At 37.1% G+C, this 12,761-nt stretch overlaps 1 protein-coding gene, 1 long non-coding RNA gene and 5 other non-coding genes across 7 annotated transcripts in view; 2 read left to right on the forward strand and 5 right to left on the reverse strand.

Annotated features, from left to right (window-relative positions):
- The window catches only part of LOC149632686 (uncharacterized), a 356,891-nt gene that overhangs the window by 121,325 nt on the left and 222,805 nt on the right, over positions 1-12,761 (reverse strand). The window lies entirely within an intron of this gene.
- Positions 7,396-8,346, forward strand: LOC149632694 (sterile alpha motif domain-containing protein 3-like). Its single transcript, XM_089850968.1, has 4 exons — positions 7,396-7,491; positions 7,578-7,758; positions 7,818-7,894; positions 7,967-8,346. The coding sequence occupies exons 1-4, from the start codon at positions 7,396-7,398 to the stop codon at positions 8,246-8,248; spliced, it is 636 nt and encodes a 211-aa protein (XP_089707094.1). The 3' UTR covers positions 8,249-8,346.
- On the forward strand, positions 9,468-9,539 carry TRNAI-UAU (transfer RNA isoleucine (anticodon UAU)). The gene has a single exon. It is a non-coding gene; the product is annotated as a tRNA-Ile (tRNA).
- TRNAL-UAG (transfer RNA leucine (anticodon UAG)) lies at positions 11,693-11,774 on the reverse strand. Its single transcript has one exon. It is a non-coding gene; the product is annotated as a tRNA-Leu (tRNA).
- On the reverse strand, positions 11,998-12,079 carry TRNAL-UAG (transfer RNA leucine (anticodon UAG)). Its single transcript has one exon. It is a non-coding gene; the product is annotated as a tRNA-Leu (tRNA).
- On the reverse strand, positions 12,303-12,384 carry TRNAL-UAG (transfer RNA leucine (anticodon UAG)). Its single transcript has one exon. It is a non-coding gene; the product is annotated as a tRNA-Leu (tRNA).
- On the reverse strand, positions 12,454-12,535 carry TRNAQ-UUG (transfer RNA glutamine (anticodon UUG)). The gene has a single exon. It is a non-coding gene; the product is annotated as a tRNA-Gln (tRNA).

Here is a 12,761-nt window from a genome sequence, read left to right on the forward strand (position 1 = left end):
GTAAAAAAACAAATGTATATGAGATGACTACGACCTCCAATATTAAAGTGGTCAAACATTTTCAGCAAACGAATAAACAAATTTCAAAAAAGATAAAGAAAGCGAAGAGAAACGTTGATGTAAAATTGGTTTTGTCATTTACACCCACCAAAAGCGAAGAGAAACGTTGATGTAAAATTGGTTTTGTCATTTACACCCACCAAAATATTATATACTCGATTCTTGCATTTACTCATTGGTGTTTCGAAGTTGGACGACAGTTCGAATTTCCAATCGTTTGGGTCTCAGCAAGTTTAGTCCTACACATCAGAATAGCAAACGGGTCTAGTGGGCAGTTTCTCCACTTCCACTACACTGTTAAAAATAAAGGTACTGCAAAGGTATTCCGCAATTCCCTTTGGTATTTCTTAGTACCCATTAAGGTATAACTGATGTTCCCTTATGACCTTGGTACTGAAAACATCTCAAAGAGGTTTTTCGGAAACTTTGGTATAAAGTAATACCTTTTCGGGAAGTTTTGCTGGTAGAAATATCTACAAAATCACGAAAAAGGTTCTTCAGAAACATTGGTATAATTAAATACTTTTCTGAGTAGTACCTTATAAGAGAGGTAAGTAATCATTCTAACAATGCAAGATATACAGAAATGTCGGGAATGTTTGAAATGAGGGTTATTAGAGGTTTACTCCTTTTAAAAATGGTATATTTGCGATTAGTTAATCACTCAGATAAATCTTGTACACCGATTACGGATTACTCGTAATCATTTTGGCCCTGTGGCAGGTCAAAGCTATATTAGTGAATAATAATCCATAATATGATAGAGTACAAGGAAGTTAGGATAAGCCCGTCATTCCGAAGGCTCTTATTCTTTCAAAATAATAGTTTACATTATCTTAAATTCACTTAATTCATTATTGCTTTAAATGTTTTAAAGCATAACTAGTAAAGAATAGCGATTTCATTCCTATACAATGGAACGTCACTTCTATATATCCCCTACACCAGTCTCATCTCCCCCAGCAGTATCTCTTATAAAAAAATTGCTCCCCAAAAGCAAAATTAAGTCTTATACCCCTCTCCACCAATATTACTCTATAATATTTATTTAAACCCACGGAAAATTTTAAGGACCATGGCTTGAACAGAAAAAAAATTCCCGCCCCCTTGTTATATTTTTTTAACTTTAGTAACCCTGTATAAAGTTCACGCTCTCCCGCCTCGCCGGGGGGGCTTGAGCTAAAGGGGATCTCCCTTGTGGCCGAAGTGGCCTGGACCGGTAGGCGTAGCACTAGCAGTAAAACGAGTCTCCCACGTTGTTAAGAGGGTTAAAGTCGCCATTTACGTTTTCTTTTCGGACTTTTTACTTATCGCTTTGACGAGGGGCGCAAGAGTTCGACCGGTTCACGTGTTTTTCATTGCGGTAGAACAGGAAAAGAGCCTCGCGTGACGCTCCTCGTGCCAGAGCTAGGCCTAGTACGACATTATTTTATCGAAGTTGCGGAAGTATTTCAAACCAGTCGCCTAGTTTAGAAAGGTAAGCAATATTGTTGTTTTTATTTGAACATCTCAGTTGGATAATTAGAGATACTATTGTTGAAATTATTTCGATATTAACACTAAGATTACAATATTGAACTCAAATAAAGTTTATATCTGTTTAAGTAGGCCTACTTTTTTAAAGATGTAATTGTAGCCAAACAGGTTCGAGGTATGTCTCATAAGCCAAACACTTGGAAACGGTTTTGAAGCGTTCAGATATGGTTTAGGCCCTAAACTAGGGTTCGAAAATTACGGTAATTTTGGAAAATGGTAAATTACACCGTAATTTACCGCGTAAATTACCGTTCATGGTAATTTACGAAAATTCAAAAATTAAATTATATTGATCGTTTTTAAGCTAAATAATGAAAATATCACTTGAACACAGGTATTCTTTTTATAGCATAGTGTCTTACATTATTTAAACATAGAGTTTTGATGTTTGCAGCTCAAAATACTTTAGAACAGCAACATCCACTTTCTTCTTCTTACCAATTTTGCGAATTTTTGCTGTTTCACGTTTTTAGAACAAAATTCTAGAGAAGGGCCGATACCAGTTTAAACAAATACCGATATATCGGTTTAGTCAAATTTTGGTGCCGATATTGGTATCGTTATGGGCCCATGCCCATCTCTAGAAAATTCTAACAACTTCAGCTTTCCAGCTAAAGCAAACGAACTCGACAACAAGAATAGACGAGAAAATCAAATTTCATTTCCTTAATCAAATTTTTCCCACGCTTGCCGTTCGACCTTTTGGTAATTTACCAGCGTAAATTACCACGGTAATTACCAGGGTAATTACCGTTTTCGTAATTTACCCGAGAAAATCGTAAATTACAGTTACCATGGTAAATTACCGTGTAAATTACCATGGTAATTTACCGATTTAGAACCCTACCCTAAACCCTTTTCTGAAAAAATAATTGCATTTTCTCGTTTAAAAACGGTTTAAAGTGTCTAGTGTAAACATGTTTACGAGATATATTTCGAAACTCTTAGGCCACAACTATATCTTTAAAAAACTACGCGTATTTTTTTGCTGTTAACCATTTTTTAAAGCCTATTATATTCAAAAGGGTTAAGGGTTAAAACGCTTCAAAACTGTTTCAACAAAGAATATAAAGGAAGGAAAGAAAACTTTCTTCCCCCTGCGTTCTGCTGTATAAGAAAAACTCCGGAATGGCCAAGTTGAGGACTTTTGTTCTTTACATTCCTTGCTTTCATGTTCTTTGGTTTCAAAGAATAAAATGTGGAAAATTTTTACTCCACCTTTTTTACGGAAATTCCCCCTCCCCCGGGTTATTCTACTTTAGAGGCGAGAGGGGTACGAAGCGCATATCCTTCCCCTCCCCCTAGTCTACTCCGACAGAAACACTATAGTAAAGGCAGTTAGCTTAGGGAAGTTTTTGTGTTTTGTGTGAAAATACAAATAAATGGTTACATAATTATATATAAAATTTATACTGATCAGTTAGGCTGTCTTAAGTAACGTCTAATATAATTTACCTTGCAGAAGAGAGCATTGGGGTTCTCTTGCTTTTGAAATTATAAACGAGATTTCTCACTTGACGATATTTTGCAGTTTTGTGGTTTAAAAGAGAACTAATATTCAGCCACTATATTTTGATATGGTAATTATAAACTCGGTTATTATTCAATAGGCCTACACTATTATTTTGACTCTATCTTTAAAGTCTATACAAACATTTCTAAAAGAGTGTTCTGTTATTGTTCAGAACTGAAAATGTATCAATGCTCTGTGTGCCACGCCAAGAGAGCTTCTTTCATCAAACTTCTAGCTCATTACAGACATTTGCACTTACATGAACGTAATCTTAAAATTACCTGCAGTTTAGGAGGCTGTGCAAAGACATTTATCAACTATAATACATTTAAAAGACATGCCCATCGTAAACATAAAAACGAGATCAGAGAAAATCCAATTAGGGAAAGCGCTAATGTTGAGCATTTAGCTGAAAACAATAATTTAAATGAATGTTTAGCGGAAAGTGATGAGACGCTAAACTTAGGAGCTCCAGAATTTAATAGGGAAAACTATTTATTTAACACGAGGAAAAACTTGGCCCTCATGGTTTTAAAACTTCGAGAAAAGCATATGCTTCCTCGTTCGGTAGCCGTAGATATCGCCAATGGTGTTGGGATGATTTTAGAAAACGTTAAAGACCTGTTTTCAAATTATGAGCCAAACAGTATTCCTATTGAAACATTAACGGATGTAATTAGAAGTGATTACAGGCTCAATACCTTTTGCATGCAAGAACTCAAATTAATCCCTCCCACTGAGTGTAATCTAGGTGTAAGAGAACGATTTGGAAAAGTATATAAAGATGGCTTTGAGTATGTTAGTATTTTGACATTGCTTAGCAAAATGCTGTCATTTAATGACGTGTGGGATGAGATAAAATCATACCGGGAAACGTCTTTTGGGACAGAGAGGCTTTCTGATTACCATGATGGAGATATTTTTAAAAATCATCATCTTTTTGCGATAGACAACACAGCTTTAAGAATACATTTGTACACTGACGAGTTGGAATTGGCAAATCCCCTAGGATCTAAGCGGGGAAAACATAAAATTAGTGTTTTCTATTTTTTTATTGGAAACGTTTCCCCAAGACATCGAAGTAAAATTAGCAATATTTATCTGGCAATTATAGTGAGGTATAAGCTAGTGGAGCTTTACGGGTATGAAGCCATTTTGGAACCTCTAATACGTGATTTAATTACTCTTCAAACTGAGGGTATATATGTAAAAGAACAAAATTCGATCGTTAAAGGAGCTTTAGAGTCTGTTTCAGGTGATAATTTGTCATCGCATTTATTGGCAGGATTTAATCAAAGTTTTTCACGTGGAAGAATATGTCGCCATTGCATGGCCACTAAAAACAATATAGCGGAACAATTTTGTGAATCTGAATATTCAATTAGAAATGAAGAAGGTCATTTGTACCATATTGAGGCAGTTTTAGCAAATAGTGACAATTCTACGATTTATGGTGTCAAGGGAAAATCTCCCTTTCTCAAAATTCCTGGTTTTCGCGTTACGGAAAGCTTCCCTCCCGATGTCATGCACGACCTTTATGAAGGAGTCATACCTCTGGTGATAAAAGTTGTATTGGCTGGCTTAATCACGGCAGACGTTCTTAGCTTGGATAAAACGAATCATATTTTGGAAAATTTTAACTACGGTTCTTTAGATTCAACCAGCAAATCTGGTACTTTTACAAAAAACATGATATTAAAAGATGGCCATTTAATCGGTTCGGCATCTCAGAAATGTTGCTTATTTTACATGTTTCCGTTGATGTTTGGGGCATTAGTACCAGAAAACAATGCGCACTGGAAGCTATATTTAAACTTGAGAGAAATTGTTGACATCGTTGTTGCCCCAGTTATACATAAATCCTGGTTATCCTATGCTGCCGATTTAATAGAGAATTTTTACCAAAAACTTAAACAACTGGCCCCAGAAAAATTTACTCCCAAAGTTCATTATATGATTCACTATCCTAGATTAATTTACTTGTTCGAACCCATTCGCAGACTTTCGTGCATAAGATTTGAAGCAAAACACCAGAACATAAAAACGATGGCGGAGAGAGGACGCAATTTTACGAACATTTCTAAAACACTAGCTGTTCGTCATCAGTACGCTCAATGTTATGATTTTAGTTTAGGGATAGGCTTAGATAACGATAATCAAGAGAAAAACCTCCAAGTTATTTTGTTTAAGAATCTCCCGTATGAGTTGAAAGTTAAAATTAAAGATTTAAACTATATTACTTTAAACGACGGGACAGAAACGGTTTGGAAAGCCAAGGAAATAAAAATTAAATCGGTATGTTATAAGCCTGGTACGTTTATAACAATAGATTTAGTGCATGGCGAAAATATTCCTGTATTTCTTAAAGTTTCGCACCTTTTAAAAATATCAAATGAATGGTTTATTTGTGGCAAAATATTTTTGGCCAGAGAATTCTCATCTCATTTGCACTCCTTTAATGTCAGTGATTCTAAAAAGTGGGGTGTTATCCATCCTGGACAGGAAATAGATACTCAGCTTACAATGCTTACAGCATAGATTCAAAACTATATGTAAGTTTAAGATATAGTCTCTGCAAATAGCATTTTGGAGCTCAGGAATATATAAAATACAAATTTAAAACCTTTTTCATGTGTTAAACTAAAACATATTTTATACGAATATTGTTAAAGAATAATTACCAATATTGTTAGAGAATAATTACGAATATTGTTAAAGAATAATTACGAATATTGATTAAGAATAGTTACGAATATTGTTAAAGAATAATTACGAATATTGTTTAAGAATAGTTACGAATATTTTCAAAGAATAATTTTAAACTCTAAATAGTTATTATATTTGACAAGTATGAAATCTAAACATTATCATAAAACCACCCGAGTAGGCGTCACGTAGCTACTGTGTCACATACCATCAAAGGACAAAAGAAGTAAATCTTCAAAGCCCCTTCACAATAGAAAACCTCTCTGTGAATATCAAGAAAGCTTTCAAAAAAGATTTTACCGCTATACAAGTATTATCTGCCAAATGGAACAAATACGTTGATATTGATAGCGATGAGGAAGAAAGCCCGCCAGATGGTACAGAATTAAATATTATTGGTACGGTTGAGAAAATCGCTTCTCTAGAAGTTGGTGATTTGCCAGCAATAAGGTAATAAATAAATAAGTTCATGCACTTAAGGTTTGAAAATAATTATACTCATTATTCCTAATTTCGACGAATTTTTCTACCATAGTGGGAATTGTGAATCAAGTGATTATGATTTAGAAAGTCGGCTTTCTTCTACAGCAGATGATTCGAATTTGAAACCAATAGCCACTCTGCCGCTAGGATATAGGGTTCCACCTTTACCAGCTGTTGTTCAGCAACTGATTGATTCAAAAAACAGTTTGGTTTTCGCAACACAATTCAAGTCGAAAATAATAGATTTGTTATATGAAGATTTGAGTCGATATACAATGTACGCTATATTCAACTATTCTTTACGCTTATTCAAAATATGCACATTTTTATCGAAATTGACATGGTGCATATTTTAAAAGCTCTTTTATTTTCGGCTGAAACTTTCGAATCTATACTATTTGTTCCATTTTTAACCTAGGTATCCTCAACATGACGAATACGTAAGAGTTGTGTCTGCTTTAGTTAGAGACAACCGATTTCTAGTAGATAGAACCGAAGTTGGGACTTAATATGTAAGTTCGAATGATATATTAATCAATTGGCATCTTTTATGGTCTCATATGCTTCGCATGTGCCTTGAAATGAACTGCCAAAGCTCACCAGTAATCTAAATTAATGAGGATTTAAAAAGATACCATTTAATGTGGTATCAGTCTCTTGGATGGGGGTTGTCTTCATTAATTTTCTCTCTTTTCTCAAGGACACTTGGCTTGGAAGTTTAATTTCAAAATTTGAAAGAGAGCGAAAACCTTTGACTCATTTGGATTGCGTACAAGAAAAGAAAAAGAAACATGGTCATTCAAAGAACAAAAAAAGGGAGCTCAGCCCTGAATCTAAAAAAGACACAATAACGAAAGTACAGAGGATTAAAGTGACTGTAAGTTCAAAGACCCCATTTTGAGGATGGCATTTTTCTAAATATTAAAGGGAAAATATTAAAACAATAAAAGTAATTTGTTCTACATGTTTGACGATGAAATTTTCCAGGAGTCTTTCCTTGAAGATGAGTTGAGTATTCAAGCCCATATAAAAATTATCCAAGATGAGTTTAAAAAAACCAAGCCAAATCAAGTTTTGCTTGATGAAAAAATGAAGAAATGAAGAGAACCCTTCATCATAGACAAAGTTTAGTGAAAGACAAGTATGTCTCCGAAATTTTGGAAATTTTCCCCAATCTAATCAACGGTGACGAGGTGAATTACGAATAATTAAAATTTATTATGTGAATCGTATTAAAATTCTAAGAATCTAATTGTTTCATTCTGTAAATGTATATTAGCTTATCAGGGAGTTTCGAAGAGTGACAGCCAGTGATATAGACCCCGAGAAGAAAATTAAATCGTATATCATGCCTCTAGCTACAAAAATCTTAAGCATCACGAAGCGGACATCTATTTCTCAAAAGATAACCGAACAGTTACTGGCCAAAAAGGATTTTTTAAGTGAAGAAAAGTATAATGGTATGAATAGAACAGTGAAGTATGTTTTCCAAGCTTTATAATATTTGGATTTAATTTAGAGCTTCAAATCAACGCTTCGATTATTCTATTGCCATTGGTATTTAAGGAAAGTTTTGAAATGCTGATAAAGTTTGAAGTGGGTTTAGACATCATGGTTTTCTGTTTTCCCGAAAACCGCCATTATAACCCCTATTCTACTCAATTTTAGGACCCGGGTGCTGAACACAAAAATGCCATTTTAATTCTGGAAACTGAGGATTTTTTAGAAAAACCAACGAAAATGCTGTTGGAAAACGCCATATTTTCGTCTTCGAATATAACAAAAGGATTTGTTTCCTTATTTGTGTCATACTACGTTTTTGGCATAGAGTACCCGAAAAAACTTACGAAGACATTAGAATTCGTCCAAAAGGCTATTCTACAAGTGGAGCCTAATTTGAAAAATATATCAGTGCCAATTAAAAATGCCATCAATCGATTAAGTGCCTGAACAATACAGTCAAAAATCGCATTTCATTGGTTAGTTTACATGAATATTGTACCATTTTGAGTAGCAAATAAAACCATTTGTAGTACCAAATGAAACAATTTTTTGTACCAAATAAAACTATTTTTAGTACCGACAAATACCATTTTTAGTACCGACAAATACCATTTTTAGTACCGTCAAATACCATTTTTAGTACCGACAAATACCATTTTTAGTACCGACAAATACCATTTTTAGTACCGACAAATAACATTTTTAGTACCGACAAATGCCATTTTTAGTACCAAAAATGCCATTCTTAGTACCGAAAAATGCCATTCTTAGTACCAAAAAATGCCATTCTTAGTACCAAAAAATGCCATTCTTAGTACCAAAAAATACCATTCTTAGTACCGAAAAATGCCATTCTTAGTACCGAAAAATGCCGTTCTTAGTACCGAAAAATGCCGTTTTTAGCTCCGAAAAATGCCATTCTTAGCACCCGAAAATGCCGTTCTTAGCACCCGAAAATGCCGTTCTTAGCACCCGAAAATGCCGTTCTTAGCACCCGAAAATGCCGTTCTTAGCACCCAAAAATGCCGTTCTTAGCACCCAAAAATACCATTCTTAGCACCCAAAAATACCATTCTTAGCACCCAAAAATACCACTCTTAGCACCCAAAAATACCATTCTTAGCACCCAAAAATAAGATTCTTAGCACCCAAAAATACCATTCTAAGCACCCAAAAATGCCCTTCTGAGCAGGGAAAAATACTTGTAAAGGTACTTTCTCATTCCTTATATATCATGGAAATACCTTTAAATTAAGGTATTTTCCAGTACTGTCTAGAAAGAGTATTTATAAAAACCTCTATTGGTTCTCCCACAGATGCACGATCAAATACCTCTATAGGTATCGAATGACACCTTTTTTTTTAACAGTGTAGTTTTTCATATAATGGTGATGTAAGCAGAGTGGCCAGTGGAAGCGTGCTGGGCCCATAACCCAGAGCTCCGTGGTTAGAAACCACGCTCTGCTAAATTAATGTAAAATAGCACTTGCTATTTTGATATAAGTTAGTTTGTTCATACTATGATCATGTAAGCAGAGTGGCGCAGTGGAAGCGTGCTAGGCCCAAAACCCAGAGGTCCGTGGATCGAAACCACGCTCTGCTATGTTAATGTAAAGTAGCATTTGCTATTATGGTATCAGTTAGTTTTTTATATAATGAGGATGTAAGCAGAGTGGCGCAGTGGAAGCGTGCAGGGCCTATAACCCTGAGGCTCGTGGATCGAAACCACGCTCTGCTATGTTATTGAAAAGTAGCATTTGCTATTTTGGTATCAGTTAGTTTTTCATATAAGGGTGATGTAAGCAGAGTGGCCAGTGGAAGCGTGCTGGGCCCATAACCCAGAGCTCCGTGGTTAGAAACCACGCTCTGCTAAATTAATGTAAAATAGCACTTGCTATTTTGATATAAGTTAGTTTGTTCATACTATGATCATGTAAGCAGAGTGGCGCAGTGGAAGCGTGCTGGGCCAACAACCCAGAGGTCCGTGGATCGAAACCACGCTCTTCTATGTTAATGCAAAGTAGAATTTGCTATTTTGCTATCAGTTAGTTTTTCATATAATGGTGATGTAAGCAGCGTGGCGCGGTGGAAGCGTGCTGCGACCATAACCCAGAGGTCCGTGGATCGAAACCACTCTTTGCTATGTTAAGGCAAAGTAGCATTTGCTATTTTGGTATCAGTTAGTTTTTCATGTAGTGGTGATGTAAGCAGAGTGGCGCAGTGGAAGCGTGCTGGCCCCATAACCCAGAGGTCCGTGGATCGAAACCACGCTCTGCTAAATTAATGCAAAATAGCACTTGCTATTTTGATATAAGTTAGTTTGTTCATACGATGATCATGTAAGCAGAGTGGCGCAGTGGAAGCGTGCTGGGCCCATAACCCAGAGGTCCGTGGATCGAAACCACGCTCTGCTAAGTTAATGCAAAGTAGCATTCGCTATTTTGGTATCAGTTAGTTTTTCATGCTATGGTGATGTAAGCAGAGTGGCGTAGTGGAAGCGTGCTGGGCCCATAGCCCAGAGGTCCGTGGATCGAAACCACTCTTTGCTATGTTAATGCAAAGTAGCATTTGCTATTTTGGAATCAGTTAGTTTTTCATATAATGGTGATGTAAGCAGAGTGGCGCAGTGGAAGCGTGCTGGGCCCATAACCCAGAGGTCCGTGGATTGAAAAGACCCTCTGCTATGTTAATGCAAAGTAGCATTTGCTATTTTGGTATCAGTTAGTTTTTCATACAATGGTGATGGAAGCAGAGTGGCGCAGTTGAAGCGTGCTGGGCCCATAACCCAGAGGTCCATGGATCGAAACCACGCTCTGCTATGTTAATGCAAAGTAGCATTTGCTATTTTGGTATCAGATAGTTTTTCATACAATGGTGATGGAAGCAGAGTGGCGCAGTGGAAGCGTGATGGGCCCATAACCCAGAGGTCCGTGGATCGAAACCACGCTATGCTAAATTAATGCAAAATAGCACTTGCTATTTCGCTATCAGTTAGTTTGTTCATACTACGCGCATGTAAGCAGAGTGGCGCAGTGGAAGCGTGCTGGACCCATAACCCAGAGGTCCGTGGATCGAAACCACGCTCTGCTATGTTATTGCAAAGTAGCATTTGCTATTTTGGTATCAGTTAGTTTTTCATACAATGGTGATGGAAGCAGAGTGGCGCAGTGGAAGCGTGATGGGCCCATAACCCAGAGGTCCGTGGATCGAAACCACGCTCTGCTAAATTAATGCAAAATAGCACTTGCTATTTTGATATAAGTTAGTTTGTTCATACTATGATCATGTAAGCAGAGTGGCGCAGTGGAAGCGTGCTGGGCCCATAACCCAGAGGTCCGTGGATCGAAAAGACGCTCTGCTATGTTAATGCAAAGTAGAATTTGCTATTTTGGTATTAGTTAGTTTTTCATATAATGGTGATGTAAGCAGAGTGGCGCAGTGGAAGCGTGCTGGCCCCATAACCCAGAGGTCCGTGGATCGAAACCACGCTCTGCTAAATTAATGCAAAATAGAACTTGCTATTTTGATATAAGTTACTTTGTTAAGCAAATGGGTCATATTATTAATCGAAGTAAACAAAACAAGCAGATAGAGGTGGGATTCGATCCCACGAACCGAACAGACTGGTGCCAAAAATCAGCTCCTTAAACCATTCGGCCACTCTAACTGGGAATCAAAAGTCTTCTCAGACTTATAAGCAAAAGCTTCATATTATTAATCCTAGAAAACAAAATAAACTGATAAAGGTGGGATTCGACCCCACGCTCTCCGAAGACAAAGGTGCCTTAAAACAGCGTCTTAGACCACTCGGCCACTCTACCTGAGAGCAATTGCAAACTCAGTCTATTAAGCAAAAGCTTCATATTATTAGTCTTAGAAAACAAAATCGGCTGATAGAGGTGGGATTCGAACTCACGCCCCCGAAGAGACTGGTGCCTAAAACCAGCGCCTTAGACCGCTCGGCCACTCTACCTGGAAACAACAGTCACCTCATACTAATAAGCAAAAGATTCATTTTATTAATGTTAGAAAACAAAATGGACTGATATAGGTGGGATTCGACCCCACGCCCTCCGAAGACAAAGGTGCCTTAAAACAGCGTCTTAGACCACTCGGCCACTCTACCTGAAAGAAATAGCAAACTAAGTCTATTAAGCAAAGGCTTCATATTTTTAATCTTAGAAAACAAAATTGCCTGATAGAGGTGGGTTTCGAATCCACGCCCCCGAAGAGACTGGTGCCTAAAACCAGCGCCTTAGACCACTCGGCCACTCTACCTAGAAACAAACGTCACCTCAGACTAATAAGCAAAAGATTCATATTATTAATGCTAGAAAACAAAATGGACTGATAGAGGTGGGATTCGAACCAACGCCCCCCGAAGACAATGTTGCCTTAAACCAGCGTCTTTGACCACTCGGCCACAATACCTGGAATTAATAAACACCACAGACTAATAAGAAAAAGCTTCATATTATTAATCCTAGAAAACAAAATAGGCTGATAGAGGTGGGATTTGAACCCACGCCCCCGAAGAGACTGGTGCCTAAAACCAGCGCCTCTGACCACTCAGCCACTCTACCGGAAAGCAATAGCAAACTCAGTCTATTAAGCAAAAGCTTCATATTATTAATCTTAGAAAACAATATGGCTGATAGAGGTGGGATTCGAACCCACGCTCCGGAAGAGACTGGTGCCAAAAACCAGCGCCTTTGCCCGCTCGGCCACTCTACCTTGAACAAAATTCACCTCATACTAATAAGCAAATGGGTCATATTATTAATCGAAGTAAACAAAACAAGCAGATAGAGGTGGGATTCGATCCCACGAACCGAACAGACTGGTGCCAAAAATCATCTCCTTAAACCATTCGGCCACTCTAACTGGGAATCAAAAGTCTTCTCAGACTTATAAGCAAAAGCTTCATATTATTAATCCTAGAAAACAAAATGGACTGAAA

The sequence above is a fragment of the Phalangium opilio genome, unplaced genomic scaffold (assembly GCF_054372755.1).
Source record: "Phalangium opilio isolate 3A_F unplaced genomic scaffold, DU_Popi_V2 ptg000098l_1, whole genome shotgun sequence".
Lineage (NCBI taxonomy): Eukaryota > Metazoa > Arthropoda > Arachnida > Opiliones > Phalangiidae > Phalangium > Phalangium opilio.

Coding starts and splice junctions, on each gene's coding strand:
- LOC149632694 (XM_089850968.1), top strand. CDS start 7,396: ATGAAGAGAACCCTTCATCATAGACAAAGTTTAGTGAAAGACAAGTAT. Junction 7,759..7,817: donor AAGTGAAGAAAAGTATAATG/GTATGAATAGAA, acceptor GATTTAATTTAG/AGCTTCAAATCAACGCTTCG. Junction 7,895..7,966: donor AAATGCTGATAAAGTTTGAA/GTGGGTTTAGAC, acceptor ACTCAATTTTAG/GACCCGGGTGCTGAACACAA.